At 47.7% G+C, this 18,052-nt stretch overlaps 1 protein-coding gene across 5 annotated transcripts in view; it reads left to right on the top strand.

Annotated features, from left to right (window-relative positions):
- ZBTB8A (zinc finger and BTB domain containing 8A) overlaps window positions 1-18,052 on the top strand; it is a 63,233-nt gene that overhangs the window by 37,316 nt on the left and 7,865 nt on the right. For 4 of the 5 annotated variants that reach the window (XM_063954272.1, XM_063954273.1, XM_063954274.1 and 1 more), the window contains exon 3: window positions 2,813-2,982. In XM_063954272.1, coding sequence (XP_063810342.1) covers window positions 2,813-2,982 — 170 coding nt within the window. Of the gene's footprint in view, window positions 1-2,812; window positions 2,983-11,344; window positions 11,428-13,232; window positions 13,300-18,052 lie in introns of those variants that run through there. The other variant, XM_063954278.1, reaches the window with a different exon arrangement.

Here is an 18,052-nt window from a genome sequence, read left to right as displayed (position 1 = left end):
CTAAATATACCTAGTTGTTCTGGGCAGGTAACTACAGATGTCTGTGTACCACCAGTGGAGAATTGCTGATTGTGCCTGCTTCATATTAAATAACCTAGTTAAGGGATAACTGCCACATAAATACACCAAAACAAAGTAAAAGTAATGGGCCCTACACACCCGGTGATGTGCCGCCGAGGTGCCCGAAGGGCTACCGGGGGAGGGGGGGGGGGGGGGAGGTATGAAGTTTCTGAACTCCCACCGTCACCCGGCTCTATAGCAGTGCATGCTATGATGGAGAGGATTGTCCATATTGGCATGCATGTATAAGTGACCCGGCACAAACGATGAACGAGGGCGGGGCCGCGCATCGTTGGTGCCTACACACTGAATGATATGAACGAGTTCTTGTTCATTAATGAACGAGAACATTCATATCGTTCTGTTGCATCTTTCAGTGTGTAGGGCCTATTAGGTTGGCAAGAGAACTTAAACTTCAACAATAGACATTGGCAATAGAAAATATTTGGTACATCTTGTTACAGATGTAGCCTGTAAATTATGTTGCTGGGGAAGGCTGGATTTTTATTTGGAAAATATAACGATTTCATGCATCTGGAAAGTATTCACAGCGCTTCACTTTTTCCACATTTTGTTATGTTACAGTCTTATTTCAAAATGGAATAAAATCATGTTTTTCCCTCCAAATTCTACACACAATACCCCATAATGGCAACGTGAACATTTTTTTTTTTTTTTTTTTTTTAGATTTTTGCAAATTTATTAAAATAAAAAAAAACTAAGAAATCACATGTACATAAGTATTCACAGCTTTTGCTCAATACTTTGTTGATGTACCTTTGGCAGCAATTGCAGCCTCAAGTCTTTTTGAACATGATGCCACAAGCTTGGCACACCTATCTTTGGGCAGTTTTGCCCATTCCTCGTTGCAGCACCTCTCAAGATCTATCAGGTTGGATGGGAAGCGTCGGTGCAAAGCCATTTTCAGATCTCTCCAGAGATGTTCAATTGGATTCAAGTCTGGGCTCTGGCTGGGCCACTCAAGGACATTCACAGAGTTGTCCTGAAGCCACTCCTTAGATATCTTGGCTGTGTGCTTAGTGTCGTTGTCCTGCTGAAAGATGAACCCCTCGCCCCAGTCTGAGGTCAAGAGCGCTCTGGAGCAGGTTTTCATCCAGGATGTCTCTGTACATTGCTGAATTCATCTTTCCCTCTATCCTGACTAGTATCCCAGTTCCTGCAGCTGAAAAACATCCCCACAGCATTATGCTGCCACCACCATGCTTCACTGTAGGGGTGGTATTAGCCTGGTGATGAGCAGTGCCTGGTTTCCTCCAAACTTAACGCCTGGCATTCACGCCAAAGAGTTTAATCTGTGTCTCATCAGACCGGAGACTTTTTTGTTTCTCATGGTCTGAGAGTCCTTCATGTGCATTTTGGTAAACTCCAGGCAGGCTGCCATGTGCTTTTTACGAAGAAGTGGCTTCCGTCTGGCCTCTCTACCATACAGGCCTGATTGGTGGATTGCTGCAGAGATGGTTGTTCTTCTGGAAAGTTCTCTTCTCTCTCCACAGAAGAATGCTGAAGCTCTGCCAGAGTGACCATCAGGTTCTTGGTCACCTCCCTGATTAGGGCCCTTCTCCCCCGATCGATCAGTTTAGACGGCCGGCCAGCTCTAGGAAGAGTCCTGATGGTTCTGAACTTCTTCCATTTATGGATGATGGAGGCCACGGTGCTCATTGGGACCTTCAAAGCCGCAGATATTTTTCTGTACCCTTTCCCAGATTTGTACCTTGAGACAATCCTGTCTCGGATGACTACAGCCAATCCTTTGACTTCATGCTTGGTTTGTGCTCAGACATGCACTGTCAAGTGTGGGACCTTATATAGACAGGTGTGTACCTTTCCAAATCATGTCCAGTCAACTGAATTTACCACAGGTGGATTCCAATTAAGCTGTAGGAACATCTAAAGGATGATCAGTGGAAACAGGATGCACCTGAGTTCAATTTTTAACTTAATGGCAAAGGCTGTGAATACTTATGTACATGTGATTTCTTAGTTTTTTTTATATTTAATAAATTTGCAAAAATCTCAAACTTTTTTTCACGTCGCCGTTATGGGGTATTGTGTGTAGAATTTTGAGGGGAAAAAATAATTTTTCCATTTTGGAATAAGGCTATAACATAACAAAATGTGTAAAAGAAGAAGCGCTGTGAATACTTTCCGCATGCACTGTACATATAGCTTTGTGTCTATACAGCTTTCTAGTGTTACAGGGATCTAAAAGTGTATTGATAGGTATAAAATAAAGGCATCCTTTCTACATGGGTTGGGTATGAAATGACACTTGTAATGTCAACATTCATCATGTTGATTTGAGAAAGTCGCCGCTGACCAAGTTGCAATTGATCATGTAGACAGAGGTGAAATATTGGCATGTTAGAATGTTGACATTTCGTCCTGTTGGCCCAGCAGTTCCTTGTTTGCTCCAGTGGCGTCTTCCGTGTCCCGGCAGTCGTGTAACTGTCACTTCCAGTTCTCTATGACGTTCCAATATTTTACAGCTATCCCAATCACTAATCTTAACCCTCCCTTTAGTGCCTAATTCTAACCTCCCCCCACGACCTAACCCTTATGTCGACATTCTGATGAATGTGTGACGAACAAGAAATTTCCTGATTCCGGTCTTCAGTAGTTCACTGGCGGTGCTTCATGGCCAAGGCAACATGTATAAAATTTGTTTTTCTTAAGCAAGCATTGTGCCTGATCTTTATATGCATACTTTAATAAGAAACGCCTTGTTCCCTAGATGACCTGAGTCCCGTGCGATTTAAATGCCCCTTTTGCACACACACTGTCAAGCGCAAAGCAGATCTTAAGCGGCACCTGCGCTGCCACACTGGAGAGCGGCCATATCCCTGTGAAGCATGTGGAAAGAGATTCACTCGGTTGGAACACCTGCGCAATCATTTCCAAACCGTACGTATACTGCACTGGCTCGGTTACAGTGTTAGATTTGTCATTCATGAGATTTTACGTTATTTCATTATTGATAAGAACATATGCTTTTTAACTCAAATAATAGGATTTTAATTACCTACCAGTAAATCCTTTTCTCGTAGTCCATAGAGGATGCTGGTGTCCATTTAGTACCATCGGGTATAGACAGGTCCACTAGGAGCCATGGGCACTTTAAGGGTTTAATAGTGTGGGCTGGCTCCTCCCTGTATGCCCCTCCTACCAGACTCAGTCTAGAAACTGTGCCCGAGGAGACGGACATACTTCGAGAGAAGGAAATACACAGATATGTGTGATCTGGTGTGAATCTCACCACTAACAAAAGGAAAGCCAAACTAACCAAACTGAAAGGATTCAGCAACGACTGAACCAACAATACTTAACCAAGTAACAATGCAGGAAAACTAAGCACTGGGTGGGCGCCCAGCATCTTCTACGGACAACGAGAAAAGGATTTACCTGTAGGTAATTAAAATCCTAGTTTCTCTTACGTCCTAGAGCAGGGGTGGGGAACCTTTTTTCTACCGAGGGCCATTTGGATATTTATAAAATCCTTCGGGGGCCATACAAAAATTTTCAACTTAAAAAATGACCCTGCCCCCCAGTAGGTCTGCCCCTTAGAGTTACTGTGTGTGCGCGCCGGAGGCGCGCACGCGCAAAAAAAATGGGTGTGGCCAGTTAAAATGGGACGTGATACACATATGCCCCCAATAGTGCGGTGCCAGATCCACAATTGCCCCCACAGTGCCAGGTATACAGATGCCCCTCACAGTGCCAGGTATACAGATGCCCCTCACAGTGCCAGGTATACAGATGCCCCCACAGTGCCAGGTATACAAATGCCTATACAGATGCCCCCACAGTGCCAGGTATACAGATGCCCCCACAGTGCCAGGTATACAAATGCCCCTCACAGTGCCAGGTATACAAATACCCCCCACAGTGCCAGGTATACAAATGCCCCTCACAGTGCCAGGTATACAAATGCCCCCCACAGTGCCAGGTATACAAATGCCCCCCACAGTGCCAGGTATACAAATGCCCCCCACAGTGCCAGGTATACAAATACCCCCCACAGTGCCAGGTATACAGCCCCCACAGTGCCAGGTATACAGATTCCCCCACAGTGCCAGGTATACAAATGCCCCCCACAGTGCCAGGTATACAGATTCCCCCACAGTGCCAGGTATACAAATGCCCCCCACAGTGCCAGGTATACAAATACCCCCCACAGTGCCAGGTATACAGCCCCCACAGTGCCAGGTATACAGCCCCCACAGTGCCAGGTATACAAATGCCCTCCCCTCTCCCCTCCGTGCTGCTTACCGTGGACGCGACGGAGGAGAGCGAGGCTGTCGGGTGAAAGCGGCGGCGTGTAGTACTTCAAATCAGCCGCCGGTTCGAGAGCCAATCAGAGCTCGCGGACCGGCAGCCGCGGCTCCTCCGTCTCCCTGCTCTGACAGCTGAGACACGCTGCCGCCCGACTGAGCGGCAGCGTGTCTCACTGACACAACCTGGTGGGCCGGACCAAACGGCCCGCGGGCCGGAGGTTCCCCACCCCTGTCCTAGAGGATGCTGGGGTCCATTTAGTACCAGGGGGATGTACCAATGCTCTCAGTATGGGAGGGAGAGTGCTGAGGTTCCTGCAGAACAGATTGACCAAACTTTAGGTCCTCAGAAGCCAAAGTATCGAACTTGTTCGACCCTAACCAAGTAGCTTCTCGGCAAAGCTGTAAAGCCGAGACACCCCAGGCAGCCACCCAGGAAGAACCCACTTTACGAGTAGAGTGGTCCTGAACGGATTTTTGACACTGCAAGCCTGCCGTAGAATAAGCATGCTGGATAGTAAACCTGATCCAGCGAGAAATCGTCTGCTGGATCAACTTTGTTGGGATCATAAAGGACAAACAGAGCGTCCGACTTCCTGTGACGAGAAGTTCTCTTCACATATATTTTCAAAGCCCTTGCAACATCCAAGGACTTTGAGGCAATTGATGAGTCAGTAGCCACTGGCACCACAATGGGTTGGTTGATATGAAAAGCCGACACAACCTTTGGAAGAAATTGCTGACTTGTTCTGAGCTGAGCTCTATCTTCATCGAAAATCAAGTAGGGGCTCTTGCATGACAATGCCCCCAATTCAGATACACGTCTAGCAGATGCCAATGCCAACAGTGTGACCGCCTTCCAAGTAATAAACTTGACGTCCACCTCCTGTACAGGCTCGAACCAATCCGATTGCAGGAACTGCACACCACATTAAGATCCCAAGGTGCCGTAGGAGGCACAAAGGGTGTTTGGATGTGCAGAACCCCTTTCAAGAATGTCTGAACCTCAGGGAGAGCCGTCAATTGTTTCTGGGAGAAAATTGACATGGCCGAAATCTGGACTTTTATGGAGGCCAAGCGTAGGCCCACATCCACACCTGCTTGCAGAAAGAGGAGAAACCGTCCTAGTTGCAACTCCACCGTAGGAAACTTCTTGGATTCACTCCAAATCCGATGGTAATGTTTAGACCATAGGTTCTCAAACTCGGTACTCAGGACCCCACACAGTGCATGTTTTGCAGATAACCCAGCAGGTGCACAGGTGTATTAATTATTCACTGACACATTTTAAAAGGTCCACAGGTGGAACTAATTATTTCACTTGTGATTCTGTGAGGAGACCTGGAAAACATGCACCGTGTGGGGTCCTGAGGACAGAGTTTGAGAACCTGTGGTTTAGACCACAGGTTCTCAAATTCGGTCCTCAGGACCCCACAAAAGGTCCGCAGGTGGAGCTAATTTTCTCTTACGTCCTAGAGGATGCTGGGGACTCCAAAAGGACCATGGGGTATAGACGGGATCCGCAGGAGCTTGGGCACACTAAAAAGACTTTGACTGGTTGTGAACTGGCTCCTCCCTCTATGCCCCTCTCCCCAGACCTCAGTTAGACTTGTGCCCAGGAGTGACTGGACACACACTAGGGGAGCTCTACTGAGTTTCTCTGGAAAAAGACTTTTGTTAGGTTTTTTATTTTCAGGGAGACCTGCTGGCTACAGGCTCCCTGCATCGAGGGACTGAGGGGAGAGAAGTCAGACCTACTTCTTCTTAGTTAAGGGCTCTGCTTCTTAGGCTACTTGACACCATTAGCTCCAGAGGGTTCGATCACTTGGTTCGCCTAGCTGCTTGTTCCCGGAGCCGCGCCGTCACCCCCCTCACAGAAGCCAGAAGAAAGAAGCCGGGTGAGTATGTGAAGAACAGAAGACATCAGACAGCAGAAGACTTCAGTAACGGAGGTACAGCGCAGCGGTAGCGCTGCGCTCCATGCTCCCACACACTTCACCAACGGCACTCACAGGGTGCATGGCGCTGGGGGGGGGGGAGCGCCCTGGGCAGCAGTTACTGGGGTCATATGCACTGGCTAAAAGCATATTCGGTGCCCGGGCACCGTATATAATACCCCCGCCAGTATAAGAAAAAATTGAATTTTAGCGGGACTACAGTGCGCCGGGAAGGGGTGGGGCTTAGCCGCACAGCTCACCAGCGCCAGTTTCTTCTCTCCACAGCCACTGCAGAGACGCTGGCCCAGACCTCCTAGCTCCTCACAAGTAAAGGGGAGCAAAACGGGGGGGGGGGGGGGGGGGGGCACAGACAATTTGGTGCTTTTTTCTTATCAGGCAGCGCTACTAACATATATTGTAGCTTTCTGGTATATGGGCGCTGGGGTGTGAGCTGGCATACTCCCTCTGTGTTTCTCCCTCTAGGCTTCCCTGTGGGTCTGTCCCCTTGTTTGGCCAGTCTGAGTGTGGGTGTGTTGGTACTACGGGTCGGCATGTCTGAGGCTAAGTGTTCCTTCCCGGAGGAAGTTACGGGGGGCGCAGAAAAGGATTTGGGAATGGCTCTGTCGGCACAGCCAACTGCTGATTGGGGGACTATGTTGAGTACACTAAATGCAAACGTGGCTTTATTGTCTAAGAGGCTGGATAAATCTGATTCTCAGACACAAGCATGGAGGAAATCTATGGAGGATGCTTTAGCTCATGTACAGACTCCTACAGGGTCACAAAAACGGTCATTTAACCAGATGGTTGATACGGATACCGACACGGACTCTGATTCTGATGTCGATTTCAGTGAGGCTACTTTACACCCAAGGGTAGTTAAAAGTATTCAGTATATGATTGTGGCTATAAAAGATGTTTTACATATCTCTGACGAACCTGCTGTTCCGGACACAAGGGTTTGCTTTCTTTAAAGGGAAAAGGCCTGAGGTAAAATTTCCCCCCACACATGAAATGAATGCGCTTTGTGAAAAGGCTTGGGAGTTGCTTGACAAAAGGTGGCAGATTTCCCAAGAGAATTTTGATGGCATATCCTTTCCCCTCTGACGACAGGGAAAAATGGGAGTCGTCTGGACAAGGCTCTATCCCAATTGTCCAAGAAGGTGGCGCTTCCGTCTCCTGACACGGCTGCTCTCAAGGACCCAGCGGATCGCAAGCTGGAGACGACATTGAAGTCCATTTTCGTTAATACTGGTGCTTTGCTCAGACATGCTGTGGCGTCGGTATGGGTGAGTATTGCTAAGTGGGCTGATAATTTGGCTTCTGATATGGATATCCTTGATAAGAATAACATTCTTTTGACTCTTGGTTATATCAAGGACGCTGCAGATTACCTAAAGGATGCGGCGAGGGAAGTTGGCCTCTTGGGATCAAGAGCCAATGCCATGGCGGTCTCAGCCAGGAGGGCGTTGTGGATTCATCAGTGGAATACTGATGCCGACTCCAAGAAGAATATGGAAGCTCTCCCTTTTAAAGGTAGTGTCTTGTTTGGTGACGGCCTTGCTGACCTGGTGTCTACCGCTACTGCGGGTAAGTCATCTTTTCTTCCTTATGTTCCCACACAACAGAAAAAGGCACCCCATTAGCAGATGCAGTCCTTTCGACCTAATAAATACAAAAGAGGAAAGGGCTCGTCCTTCCTCGCTTCCAAGGGTAGAGGAAGGGGAAAGAAGTCGCCTGCAGTGTCAGGCACCCAGGGCCAAAAGTCCTCCCCCCGCCTCTACCAAATCCACCGCATGACGCTGAGGCCGACCCTGGATCCTTGGGTCTTAGACATAGTGTCCCAAGGGTACAAACTGGAGTTTCAAGAGTACCCCCCCGCCGTTTTTTCGTGTTGGCCTTGCCGGTTTCTCTTCCCGAAAGAGAAGTGGTAAAGGCTGTGATACAAAAATTGTGTTAACAGAGGGTCGTTGTGCCGGTTCCCCCGTCCCAACGGGGGGAAGGGTTCTATTCGAACCTCTTTGTCGGGCCGAAGCCGGACGGCTCGGTCAGACCGATTCTGAACCTGAAATCCCTCAATCCATACTTAAAAATTTTCAAGTTCAAGATGGAGTCTCTTCGAGCTGTGATCTCCAGCCTCGAAGGGGGGGATTTTATGGTGTCAGTCGACATAAAGGATGCTTATTTGCACGTCCGGATTATACTCTCCTCATCAAGCCTTCTTGCTGTTTGCTGTACAGGATTGTCATTACCAATTTCAGGCGTTGCCGTTTGGGCTTTCCACGGCCCCGAGGGTTTTCACCAAGGTAATGGCGGAAATGATGGTTCTCTTTCGCAAGCAAGGGGTCACAATTATCCCGTACTCGGACGATCTCCTGATAAAGGCGAGGTCCAAGGAACAGTTGTTAAGAAATGTGGATCTCTCCCTGTCGGTTCGGCGACATCACGGTTGGATTCTAAATTTGCTAAAGTCTCAGTTGATCCCGGCCACTCGGCTGCCCTTCTTGGGCATGATCCTAGACACGGAGCTACAGAAAGTGTTTCTTCCGGAGGACAAAGCTCTGGAAATCCAGACCATGGTCAGGGAGCTTCTGAGGCCGACAAGTGTGTCGATTCATCAATGCACTCGGGTGCTAGGGAAGATGGTTGCGGCTTACGAAGCCATTCCGTTTGGCAGGTTTCATGCCCGGGTATTTCAGTGGGATCTGCTGAACAAATGGTCTGGGTCTCAAGTCTATCTTCCAGGGCCAGGATTTCTCTCCTGTGGTGGCTGCAAGGTTCTCACCTTCTAGAGGGACGCCGATTCGGAATCCAGGACTGGGTCCTGCTGACAACAGATGCAAGTCTCCGAGGCTGGGGCGCAGTCACGCAAGGAAGAAATTTCCAGGGAAAATGGTCAAGCCAGGAATCTTGTCTCCACATAATTGTTCTCGAGTTAAGAGCCATTTACAACAGCCTGCTGCAAGCGAAGAACCTTCTTCAGGGTCTCCCTGTCCTGATCCAGTTGGACAACATAACAGCGGAAGCGTACGTAAACCGCCAAGGTGGAACAAGGAGCAGGGTAGCAATGGCGGAGGCCACAAGAATCCTTCGCTGGGCGGAACAGTGCGTGAGCGCTCTGTCAGCAGTCTTCTTCCCGGGCGTGGACAACTGGGAAGCAGACTTCCTTAGCAGACACTATCTCCATCCGGGAGAGTGGGCTCTTCATCAAGAGGTATTTGCAGAAGTGACAAGGCATTGGGGAATTCCTCTGATAGACATGATGGCGTCTCACCTCCAACAAGAAGCTTCCGAGGTATTGTTCCAGGTCAAGGGACCCCCAAGCCAGTGCAGTGGACGCCCTGGTAACTCCGTGGGTGTTTCAGTCGGTGTATGTGTTTCCTCCGCTTCCTCTCATTCCAAAGGTGCTGAGGATCGTAAGACGAACAAGGGTTCAGGCAATACTTGTTGTTCCAGATTGGCCACAGAGGGCCTGGTATCCAGATCTTCAGGAATTGCTTGTAGAAGATCCTTGGCCGCTTCCTCTAAGAGAGGACCTGTTACTGCAGGGGCCCTGTGTGTTTCCGGACTTACCGCGGCTGCGTTTGACGGCGTGGAAGTTGAGCGCCAAATCCTGGCTCGGAAAAGTATTCCCGGGGAGGTCATCCCCACTCTTCTTAAAGCTAGGAACGAGGTTACGGTGAAACATTATCACCGTATTTGGAGAAAGTATGTGTAGTAGTGTGAAACCAAAGCAGCTCCTGCGAAGGAGTTTCACTTGGGTCGTTTCCTCCATTTTTTGCAGGCAGGCGTGGATGCAGGCCTGACATTGGGTTTCATCAAAGTGCAGATTTTGGCTTTATCTATTTTCTTTCAAAAAGAATTGGCCGTCCTTCCTGAGGTTCAGACTTTCGTGAAGGGAGTTCTGCATATCCATCCTCCATTTGTGGCGCCGTGGGATCTTTGAAGTGGTGTTGCAGTTTCTTCTGTCTCACTGGTTTGAACCTTTCCGTAAGGTTGAGTTAAAGTTTCTCACTTGGAAAGTGGTCATGCTTTTGGCTCTGGCGTCTGCCAGACGAGTGTCCGAGTTGGCGGCTTTGTCTCACAAGAGCCCATACTTGATCTTTCATTCAGATAGAGCGGAATTGAGGGCTCGTCAACAATTTCTGCCGAAGGTGGTTTCTTCGTTTCACATAAACCAACCTATTGTGGTACCTGTGGCTACGGATGTTGTGGCAGTCCCAAAATCTCTTGACGTTGTAAGAGCTTTGAAAATTTGTCGCCAGAACGGCTCTTACTAGGAAGACAGAGGCTCTGTTTGTCCTGTATGCTTCCAACAAGATTGGAAATCCTGCTTCTAAGCAAACTATTGCACGCTGGATTTGTAATACGATTCAGCAAGCTCATTCTTCGGCTGGGCTCCGTTGCCGAAGTCCGTAAAGGCCCATTCTACCAGGAAGGTGGGTTCATCTTGGGCGGCTGCCCGAGGGGTCTCGGCACTTCAACTTTGCCGAGCAGCTACGTGGTCGGTTCAAACACTTTTGCTAAGTTCTACAAGTTTGATACCCTGGCTGATGAGGACCTCATGTTTACTCAATCGGTGCTGCAGAGTCGTCCGCACTCTCCCGCCCGCTCTGGAGCTTTGGTATAGACCCCATGGTCCTTTTGGAGTCCCCAGCATCCTCTACGGACTAGGAGAAAAGGATTTACCGGTAGGTATTAAAATCCCATTATTTCACTTGTAATAAGGACCGAGTTTGTAGACTGATGGCTTAGACCAGGGGTTCTCAAACTCTGTCCTCAGGACCCCACACAGTGCATGTTTTGCAGGTAACCCAGCAGGTGCACATGTGTATTAATTACTCACTGACACATTTTAAAAGGTCCACAGATGGAGCCCACAAGGGCTTGCTGCGTTTTCCATGAAATCCCGCCGAGCTGTTGCTGCAGACGTCAGAGACTCTCTCAGGATTTCACACACAGCACACAGCAGCCAGACACAGTGCTGCGTTTGTATACTATATAGTGTGTGTATATACTTTATTTTTATAACATCGTTATTATATCACTTATTGATAGGAGCCCCCACAAGATTGTTGTCCAGGGCCCCCACAGACCTTAATCCGACCCTGCTGGTGAGGCAGCCAGATCGGAATGTGAAGGTACGCATCCTTGATATCTAGGGATACTAGGAATTCCCCCTCCTCCAGACCTGAGATCACTGCTCTCAGAGACTCCATCTTGAATTTGAATTCCCTCAAGTAGGGGTTCAATGACTTTAGGTTTAATATCGGCCTTACCGAACCATTCGATTTAGGTACCACAAACAGGTTTGAGTAATAACCCTTGTGTTTTTGGTGGGGTGTAACTGGAACAATGACATTTGTTTGAACCAATTTTTGAATAGCTTCCTGTAGGATAGCACTCTGTCCGTGGAGCTGGTAAGCCTGATTTGTAGAATCTGTGAGGTGGCAGCACTTGAAACTCCAGTCTGTACCCCTGGGTAACAATATCTTTTACCCAGGGATCTAGGCATGATGACGCCCAGACTTGACTGAAATCCTTTAGGCTCGCTCCCACCTGCCTCCTCTCCAGGCTGGGAGGTCCACCGTCATGCTGAAGACTTTGAGGAAGCAGAACCTGGTTTCTGTTCCTGAGAACCTGTTGGTGCAGGTTTTCTGGATTTCTCTTTCATCCACTAGGGGACACTGGAGCATTCTTAGACATTAGGGGTGTGAAGTTTGCAACCTGAGGTGTGGCACAATCTAAAATTAGCATTGTCTGCACAGCCGGCTCCTCCCCCTTCACATCCCTCCTCCCTCAGTTTGGAAAATTGTGCCTACGAGGTACAAGCACAGAAGGGAGCTCCTGCTCCATGAAGATTTATTTATTTATTTATTTTCTCTTCTCTTTTATAGTGACCCAATCCCTCCTCACTAAAGGGAGGGTGCAGGTTTTAGAAGAAAAGATGATAAATGCCTGATCCCACCTAAATGAAAGGGGGTGCAGGTTTTATCAGAAAAACGAAAAGGCTGCGTCCCCCTAAAAAAATGGGGACAAAGTTCATGAGTGGAGACAATGACACCGGCTTAAGGGGTCTGCATCTCTATACAGGCGCCAACTGTGAGTACGGATTGGTTTTAAAATGGTCCCGCAGGAGATTAGGTAGCATATTTATTTATTTTCCTAACTAATTAGCTCCCCACACGCCGGGCAGCGGTCGCAGTGTTAGACGGGCCAGGATCCCTTCAGCGAGGTATTCAGGAGATGCACCGCTACGGGACTGAGTGAGAGCGGTCCCGTAGCATGAGTCACCAGGGGAGACAGAAGCGCCGCTACGGGACTCAGTGAAAGCGGTCCCGTAGCGCGAGTCACCAGGGGAGACAGAGCGCCGTTACGGGACTTGGTGAGAGGTCCCGTAGTGTGCAACACCAAAGGAGAGAGCCGCGTAGGGGAGACTAGGAATAGCGCCGCTACGGGACTTAGTGAGAAGCGGTCCCGTAGCGCGTGCGCCATAGACGCTGCAGGATTCCGCGCGGCTGAGGAGATCCTTCAGCCGCGTGAGGGCAAAAACCTAATTAGATCCCGGAAGTAGTTTTAAGTAGTTGGCTATGTCTATGCCCTGCGGTGTCCCCTAACGCTGAGACAATATAAGATTCAGTTTTCAGCGGCTCCCAGTCTCCTGCATAGGTCAGGTAATGCGGACACTATACAGTCACTGTATAGCAGTGACTGAAAATTTTCATTTGCGGCCATTTTTAGAAATGTTTTCAGGCGCCAGACTGGTTAGGGGGTGGGGTAATCCCCCTCTCAGTAAAGATAGCAAATAACTTCAGAGGGTTAGGTTAGGCTACCTCTGCTGTTTTAGGGCTTATAATGGTCTCTGCTGTACTGGATCTCCTAAAATAAGATTAAAAAAAAAAAAAAAAAAAAAAAAATTATATAATTTTCTGTTTGTATTTTCAAGGGACTTCTTTTAAAAAAATCCTGAGGAAAATAACAGGAAGCAAATTGAACGTCAACCACAACATCGTAGCTGAATCAACAGTTGGGTGTGGGTGGGTTGCTGAACAGCTGGTGTTTTATTTTTAATTTTTATTTTTTTGTGTCTCTCTGTTTAGTTACATAAAATGTCCAGCCAGGTAAATCCAATTTACCTTTGCTTCCTTCATCTGTCACGGCCTTTCTCGTCCTATTGTAAAGGGTGAAAGCACTGCAAACTGATCTGGGACGGTCTTAGTCAGCAGGTCTAAAGCACCAACCAAGACCTCCTAAGACCTATTATATTTGCGCAAAAGGTAACAAGAGGTTGCCTATTATAGAGAATTGTATTCTGTGGGGGTGCATTTTTCTACATCAAATGCACAAACCAAGAACACGAAGACTTTTATTACCAGCACAGTAACTCCAGTTACCTTTGGGGTCCATCTAATTATAGATTTATTTATACATAATGCCTCCAACGGATGCTGCTGACAGGTCCGACGGAGGAGAGAGCATCAAATATTGTCACCCAGTTCAACTCTACCTGCATCAACAGTGGGCGGTTTAATGTGGGTGATGGTTAGAGGAGTATTTATATAAATTCATATTTCTTTTTATCTAAAAAAAAAAAAAAAAAAAAAGGATTTCCAGCTGTTGGAAAACACTCTTTAGAGCTCCCAATATTTTCTCCTCCTATTCTCAAAGGTGAAAGTCCGGTGGTGTGGTATGTATGTTTATCTAAGGTAAATTGGGAATGAGCACTAAGGTTAACAATCTTGGCGTGTGCGACAGTGGAGAGTGGGCACACCACCATGGGGCAGTAATCTGTCTGTTTTTACTTTTGAGTATAGACTGCGGACAGGAACTAGGAGGCATACCAAACCTTAGAGGAACTCATACTTAGACTTCCTCCATCCGCATGAGTATAACAAAGAGACCTTTTTCTACCCTGAAGTAAGAGGGGGAAGAGTAAGGGGCTCTCGTAACGGTGGGCGCACCGTTAGAGGCGTAAAACGATTGAACAGCCAGTAAAGGTTTTCAAATCCCAAAATACAAATTCTGACTAGCGGAGCATATCCAACAGTCACTTATACTTATCTTATCGGGCTACTAAGGAGGTTAGCATCCTGATCTCAGCTATATCACTCTATGATTTTGCCAAGGTCCCAATGAGGAAAGGTCGTATGTACTGTAAGTTGGCATTGACATGCGAATCCAACTCCTAAGTGCAAGCCCATCTCAAACGGACCTAGGAGGTTCGTGTTTCGGTAAAGAGACTATAGTTACTAGGGTGGAAAGCTATTTCCCTGAGAGGGGAAGCTTTCTTTTGGTCCAAAGAAGTTCAGGTAAGAATCATATCTTCTGCCTTCCGGGTACCATAGAACTATGCCATTAGACAGTAGAAATGACAACGGTTCATTATTCAGCTAGGTTGGTTCTCAGTCTCATGCTGGAGGAGTCTCGGATATCAGAGGCTATTCCCAATAGCCAGAAATCAGGTCTCTACACAACCGCACCTTGGACTCTCTTATGGGGGGCAAGGGGTGGGAAAGGTCTAGAGAGACCGGGTCCGAGACTTGAGAAGGTAATTTGGTATCAACAGGGTTTGTCTCCCTATGTTGAATATAGATATTGACAGCGGTTAAGCTGTAAGTCCGTTCACAAGCAAAGGCAATGCTGACGACAATTCGGAAATTGATACACTCCATACTTTCAAGGAAAATCCTTTTTTTGTCATGCCCACAGACGGTCACACTGATATTCAAATTAAAGTATTGACCCAGTTTATACCGGCCTACAGATTCAAAATGGAATCAATCCAATCAGTCACTGCAGGCCTAGACCCGGGGAAGTTCATAGTGTCTTTGGGCGTAGGGGACGTATTCCTTCATATCCCGACTTGGACTCCTTTTCAAGCATACTTAACTGGTCATAGATCATGACTAGTTGGTGCCGTACCATTCGGTATATCAGCCACTAGGTTTTTTGACACAGATAAGAGGCGCAAGTCTGAGACTGTTAAAGGTCACAATCATATCTTATCTAGATGATCTGCTGATCTAGGCCACTTTCCAGGAACAGCTGATCGCAGTAGACGACTCATCAGATTCTCACTCAACATGGGTGGGTGGGATTTCCAGAAATCCAATCTAATACTAATTCAAAGGATTCCATTTCCTGGTCTCAGCTTGGACACAGTACAATTAAGGGTAGTCCTACTAGTGACATACAGGCACCTAGGTGTACAGAAGAGGGTGCCGTCTTTGGAGGCTCTACAGCACGGCAGACTTCATTCTCAACTATTCCAGGTGAACCTCATTGCTCAGGTTCGCACTGATTTTTTCTATATCGCAGGTTCCGAATTTCACACCATGCTTTTACTAAATATTGATGGTCGTTACACACGAATCTCACAACAGGTCAGAGATTCGGCGTGTTGCATTGAGAAATCCTCACAACGGAAGTTGGGGTGCCATTCTAAAGGAACATCAGTTCAGAACAGATGACCGTCACGAAATAGCAGTCTACCCATAGACATTCTCGAGCTGAGTGCAGTTACACTGCACTTTCTCTCAGCCGAAAACCTAGTGTTGGGTAAACATTTGAAGATGCAGTCGGACAATGTCATATCGACGGCTTCCATAAACCGTCAAGGAGGAACAAAGAGCAGGTTGGCGTTACAGGAAGCCACAAAGATCTTGTTGTGGGCAGAAATGCGACACATCATCCTCTCTGCAGTGTTCATTCCAGGTGTAGAGAACTGGGAAGTAAATGATCTCAGTCGCCAGGACATGCATCCGGCAGAGTGGTGCCTACATCCGCAGATTTTCGACATGGTGGTGAGGAGATGGGGTCTACCTCAAGTCAACCTAATGGCGTCTCGGCGAAGCCATCAGCTACCCAGATATGTGTCCAGGACAAGAGATCCAGCAGCAGAAGGAGTGGACGCATTAACACTTCCTTGGTGTTACAAGAAGGTTTACATTTTCCCACCTTTCCCACTCATACCCAGGGTTCTGGAAAGGTTGAAACGAGAGTGAGTGTGGGCGATCCTAATCACACCAGATTGACCCCGCAGGAGTTGGTACTCAGACCTGCGCGGGTTACTAGTGGAAGATCCTTGGCGGTTACCTCAGAGTGAAGTCCTGCTATCTCAGGGACTGTTCCAACACCCAGACCTGAACAGGCTGCGTTTAATGGCGTGGCTATTGAAACCCGGATCTTAAGGAATAGAGGTACACCAAGACCAGCTATTCCTACAATGATTGCTGCTAGGATGCCGGTCACAGCCATGCACTACTACAGGATTTGGAAAAGGTACATGGACTGGTGTCAAGAACGTGGGTGGACTTCGATTAACTTCCACTTATCCAAACTTCTACTCTTCCTTCAGGCCGGTCTGCATGTAGGACTGAGGCTGGGCTCTCTGAAGGTTCAGATTTCGGCTCTCTCCATCCTATTTCAACAGCGGTTAGCGTCCTTGCCAGAGGTGCAGACCTATTTACAGGGGGTTCCGAGGATACAACCCCCTTTTCGTCCTCCTATTGCACCATAGGACTGAAATTTGGTGTTGGTATTTTTGAGGTCACCAACATTGGAGCCGTTGGCAAGAACAGACCTGAAATAGCTCTCTTGGAAGGTCACATTATTACTTGTCTTGGCTTCAGATAGGCGAGTTTCTGATTTGGGAGCCTTATCGTGTAAGAGCCCCTTTTTGAGTTTTCATGAGGATAGGGCAGAACTCCGTAAAAGAGCAGATTTCCTTCCTAAGGTTGGTTCGGGGTTTCATGTAAACCAGCCAATTGTGGTCCCATCTTTCCAGGATCTCCCAGATGGAGACTGGTATTTGGATGTTGTCCGAGCTATATGGGTGTACGTACAGGTTACGTCGTCCTTCAGAAAGTCGGATCATTTGGTTGTTCTTTATGGTGGCCAAAGAAAGGTTGACCTGCATCAAAAGCAGTCTTTGTCTAGATGGATTAGCCTTGCCATGTGACAAGCTTCTATGTCCTGTGGCAAACAGGTTCCGGTTCAGAAGGGTGCTCATACCACCCGTTCTGTGGGTGCCTCATGGGCGGCTGCCAGAGGTGCTTCCACTACTCACCTTTGCAGAGCGGCGGGGTGGTCCTCAGCCCACATGTTCGCAAAATTTTACATTTGATACCTTTGGTCCGAAGATTCTAGATTCGGACGTTTAGTTTTGCAGGCCACCGACAGCACTCCCTCCCTGGGGGATAACTTTGGGACGTCCCCTAATGTCTAAGAATGCTCCAGTGTCCCCTAGTGGATGAAAGAGAAAAGAGGATTTTGGTACTTACCGATAAATCCATTTCTCTGAATCCTCTAGGGGACACTGGACGCCCGCCTCGGTGCTGTAAACCTGCCGTGTTCAAGATTCTTTGTTCAAACAGTTCAACCTGCTGTGTTCAGGGTTCTTGTTCTTACAAATTGCGTTCGTTTTTTGGTTAAGAAGTTTCTTGGATGCTGTTTGATATGTTGTACGGTTCGGTTCCTTACCTTGTGCTATAGTGTCATGTCCTATTCTCTCAGTCAAATTTTCCAAACTGAGGGAGGATGGATGTGAAGGAGGAGGAGCCGGCTGTGGAGACAATGCTAATTTTAGATTGTGCCACACCTCCAGTTGCAAACTTCACACCCCTAATGCCTAAGAATGCTCCAGTGTCCCCTAGAGGATTCAGAGAAATGGATTTATCGGTAAGTACCAAAATCCTCTTTTTTTTTTCTCCGACTACCTCTAAAGAAAGTGGAAGTGGTCTTGAATTTTCTAACTTTCGCGGTCCA

The sequence above is a fragment of the Pseudophryne corroboree genome, chromosome 2 (genome assembly GCF_028390025.1).
Source record: "Pseudophryne corroboree isolate aPseCor3 chromosome 2, aPseCor3.hap2, whole genome shotgun sequence".
Lineage (NCBI taxonomy): Eukaryota > Metazoa > Chordata > Amphibia > Anura > Myobatrachidae > Pseudophryne > Pseudophryne corroboree.
This window is presented reverse-complemented; position numbering and strand designations above follow the sequence as displayed.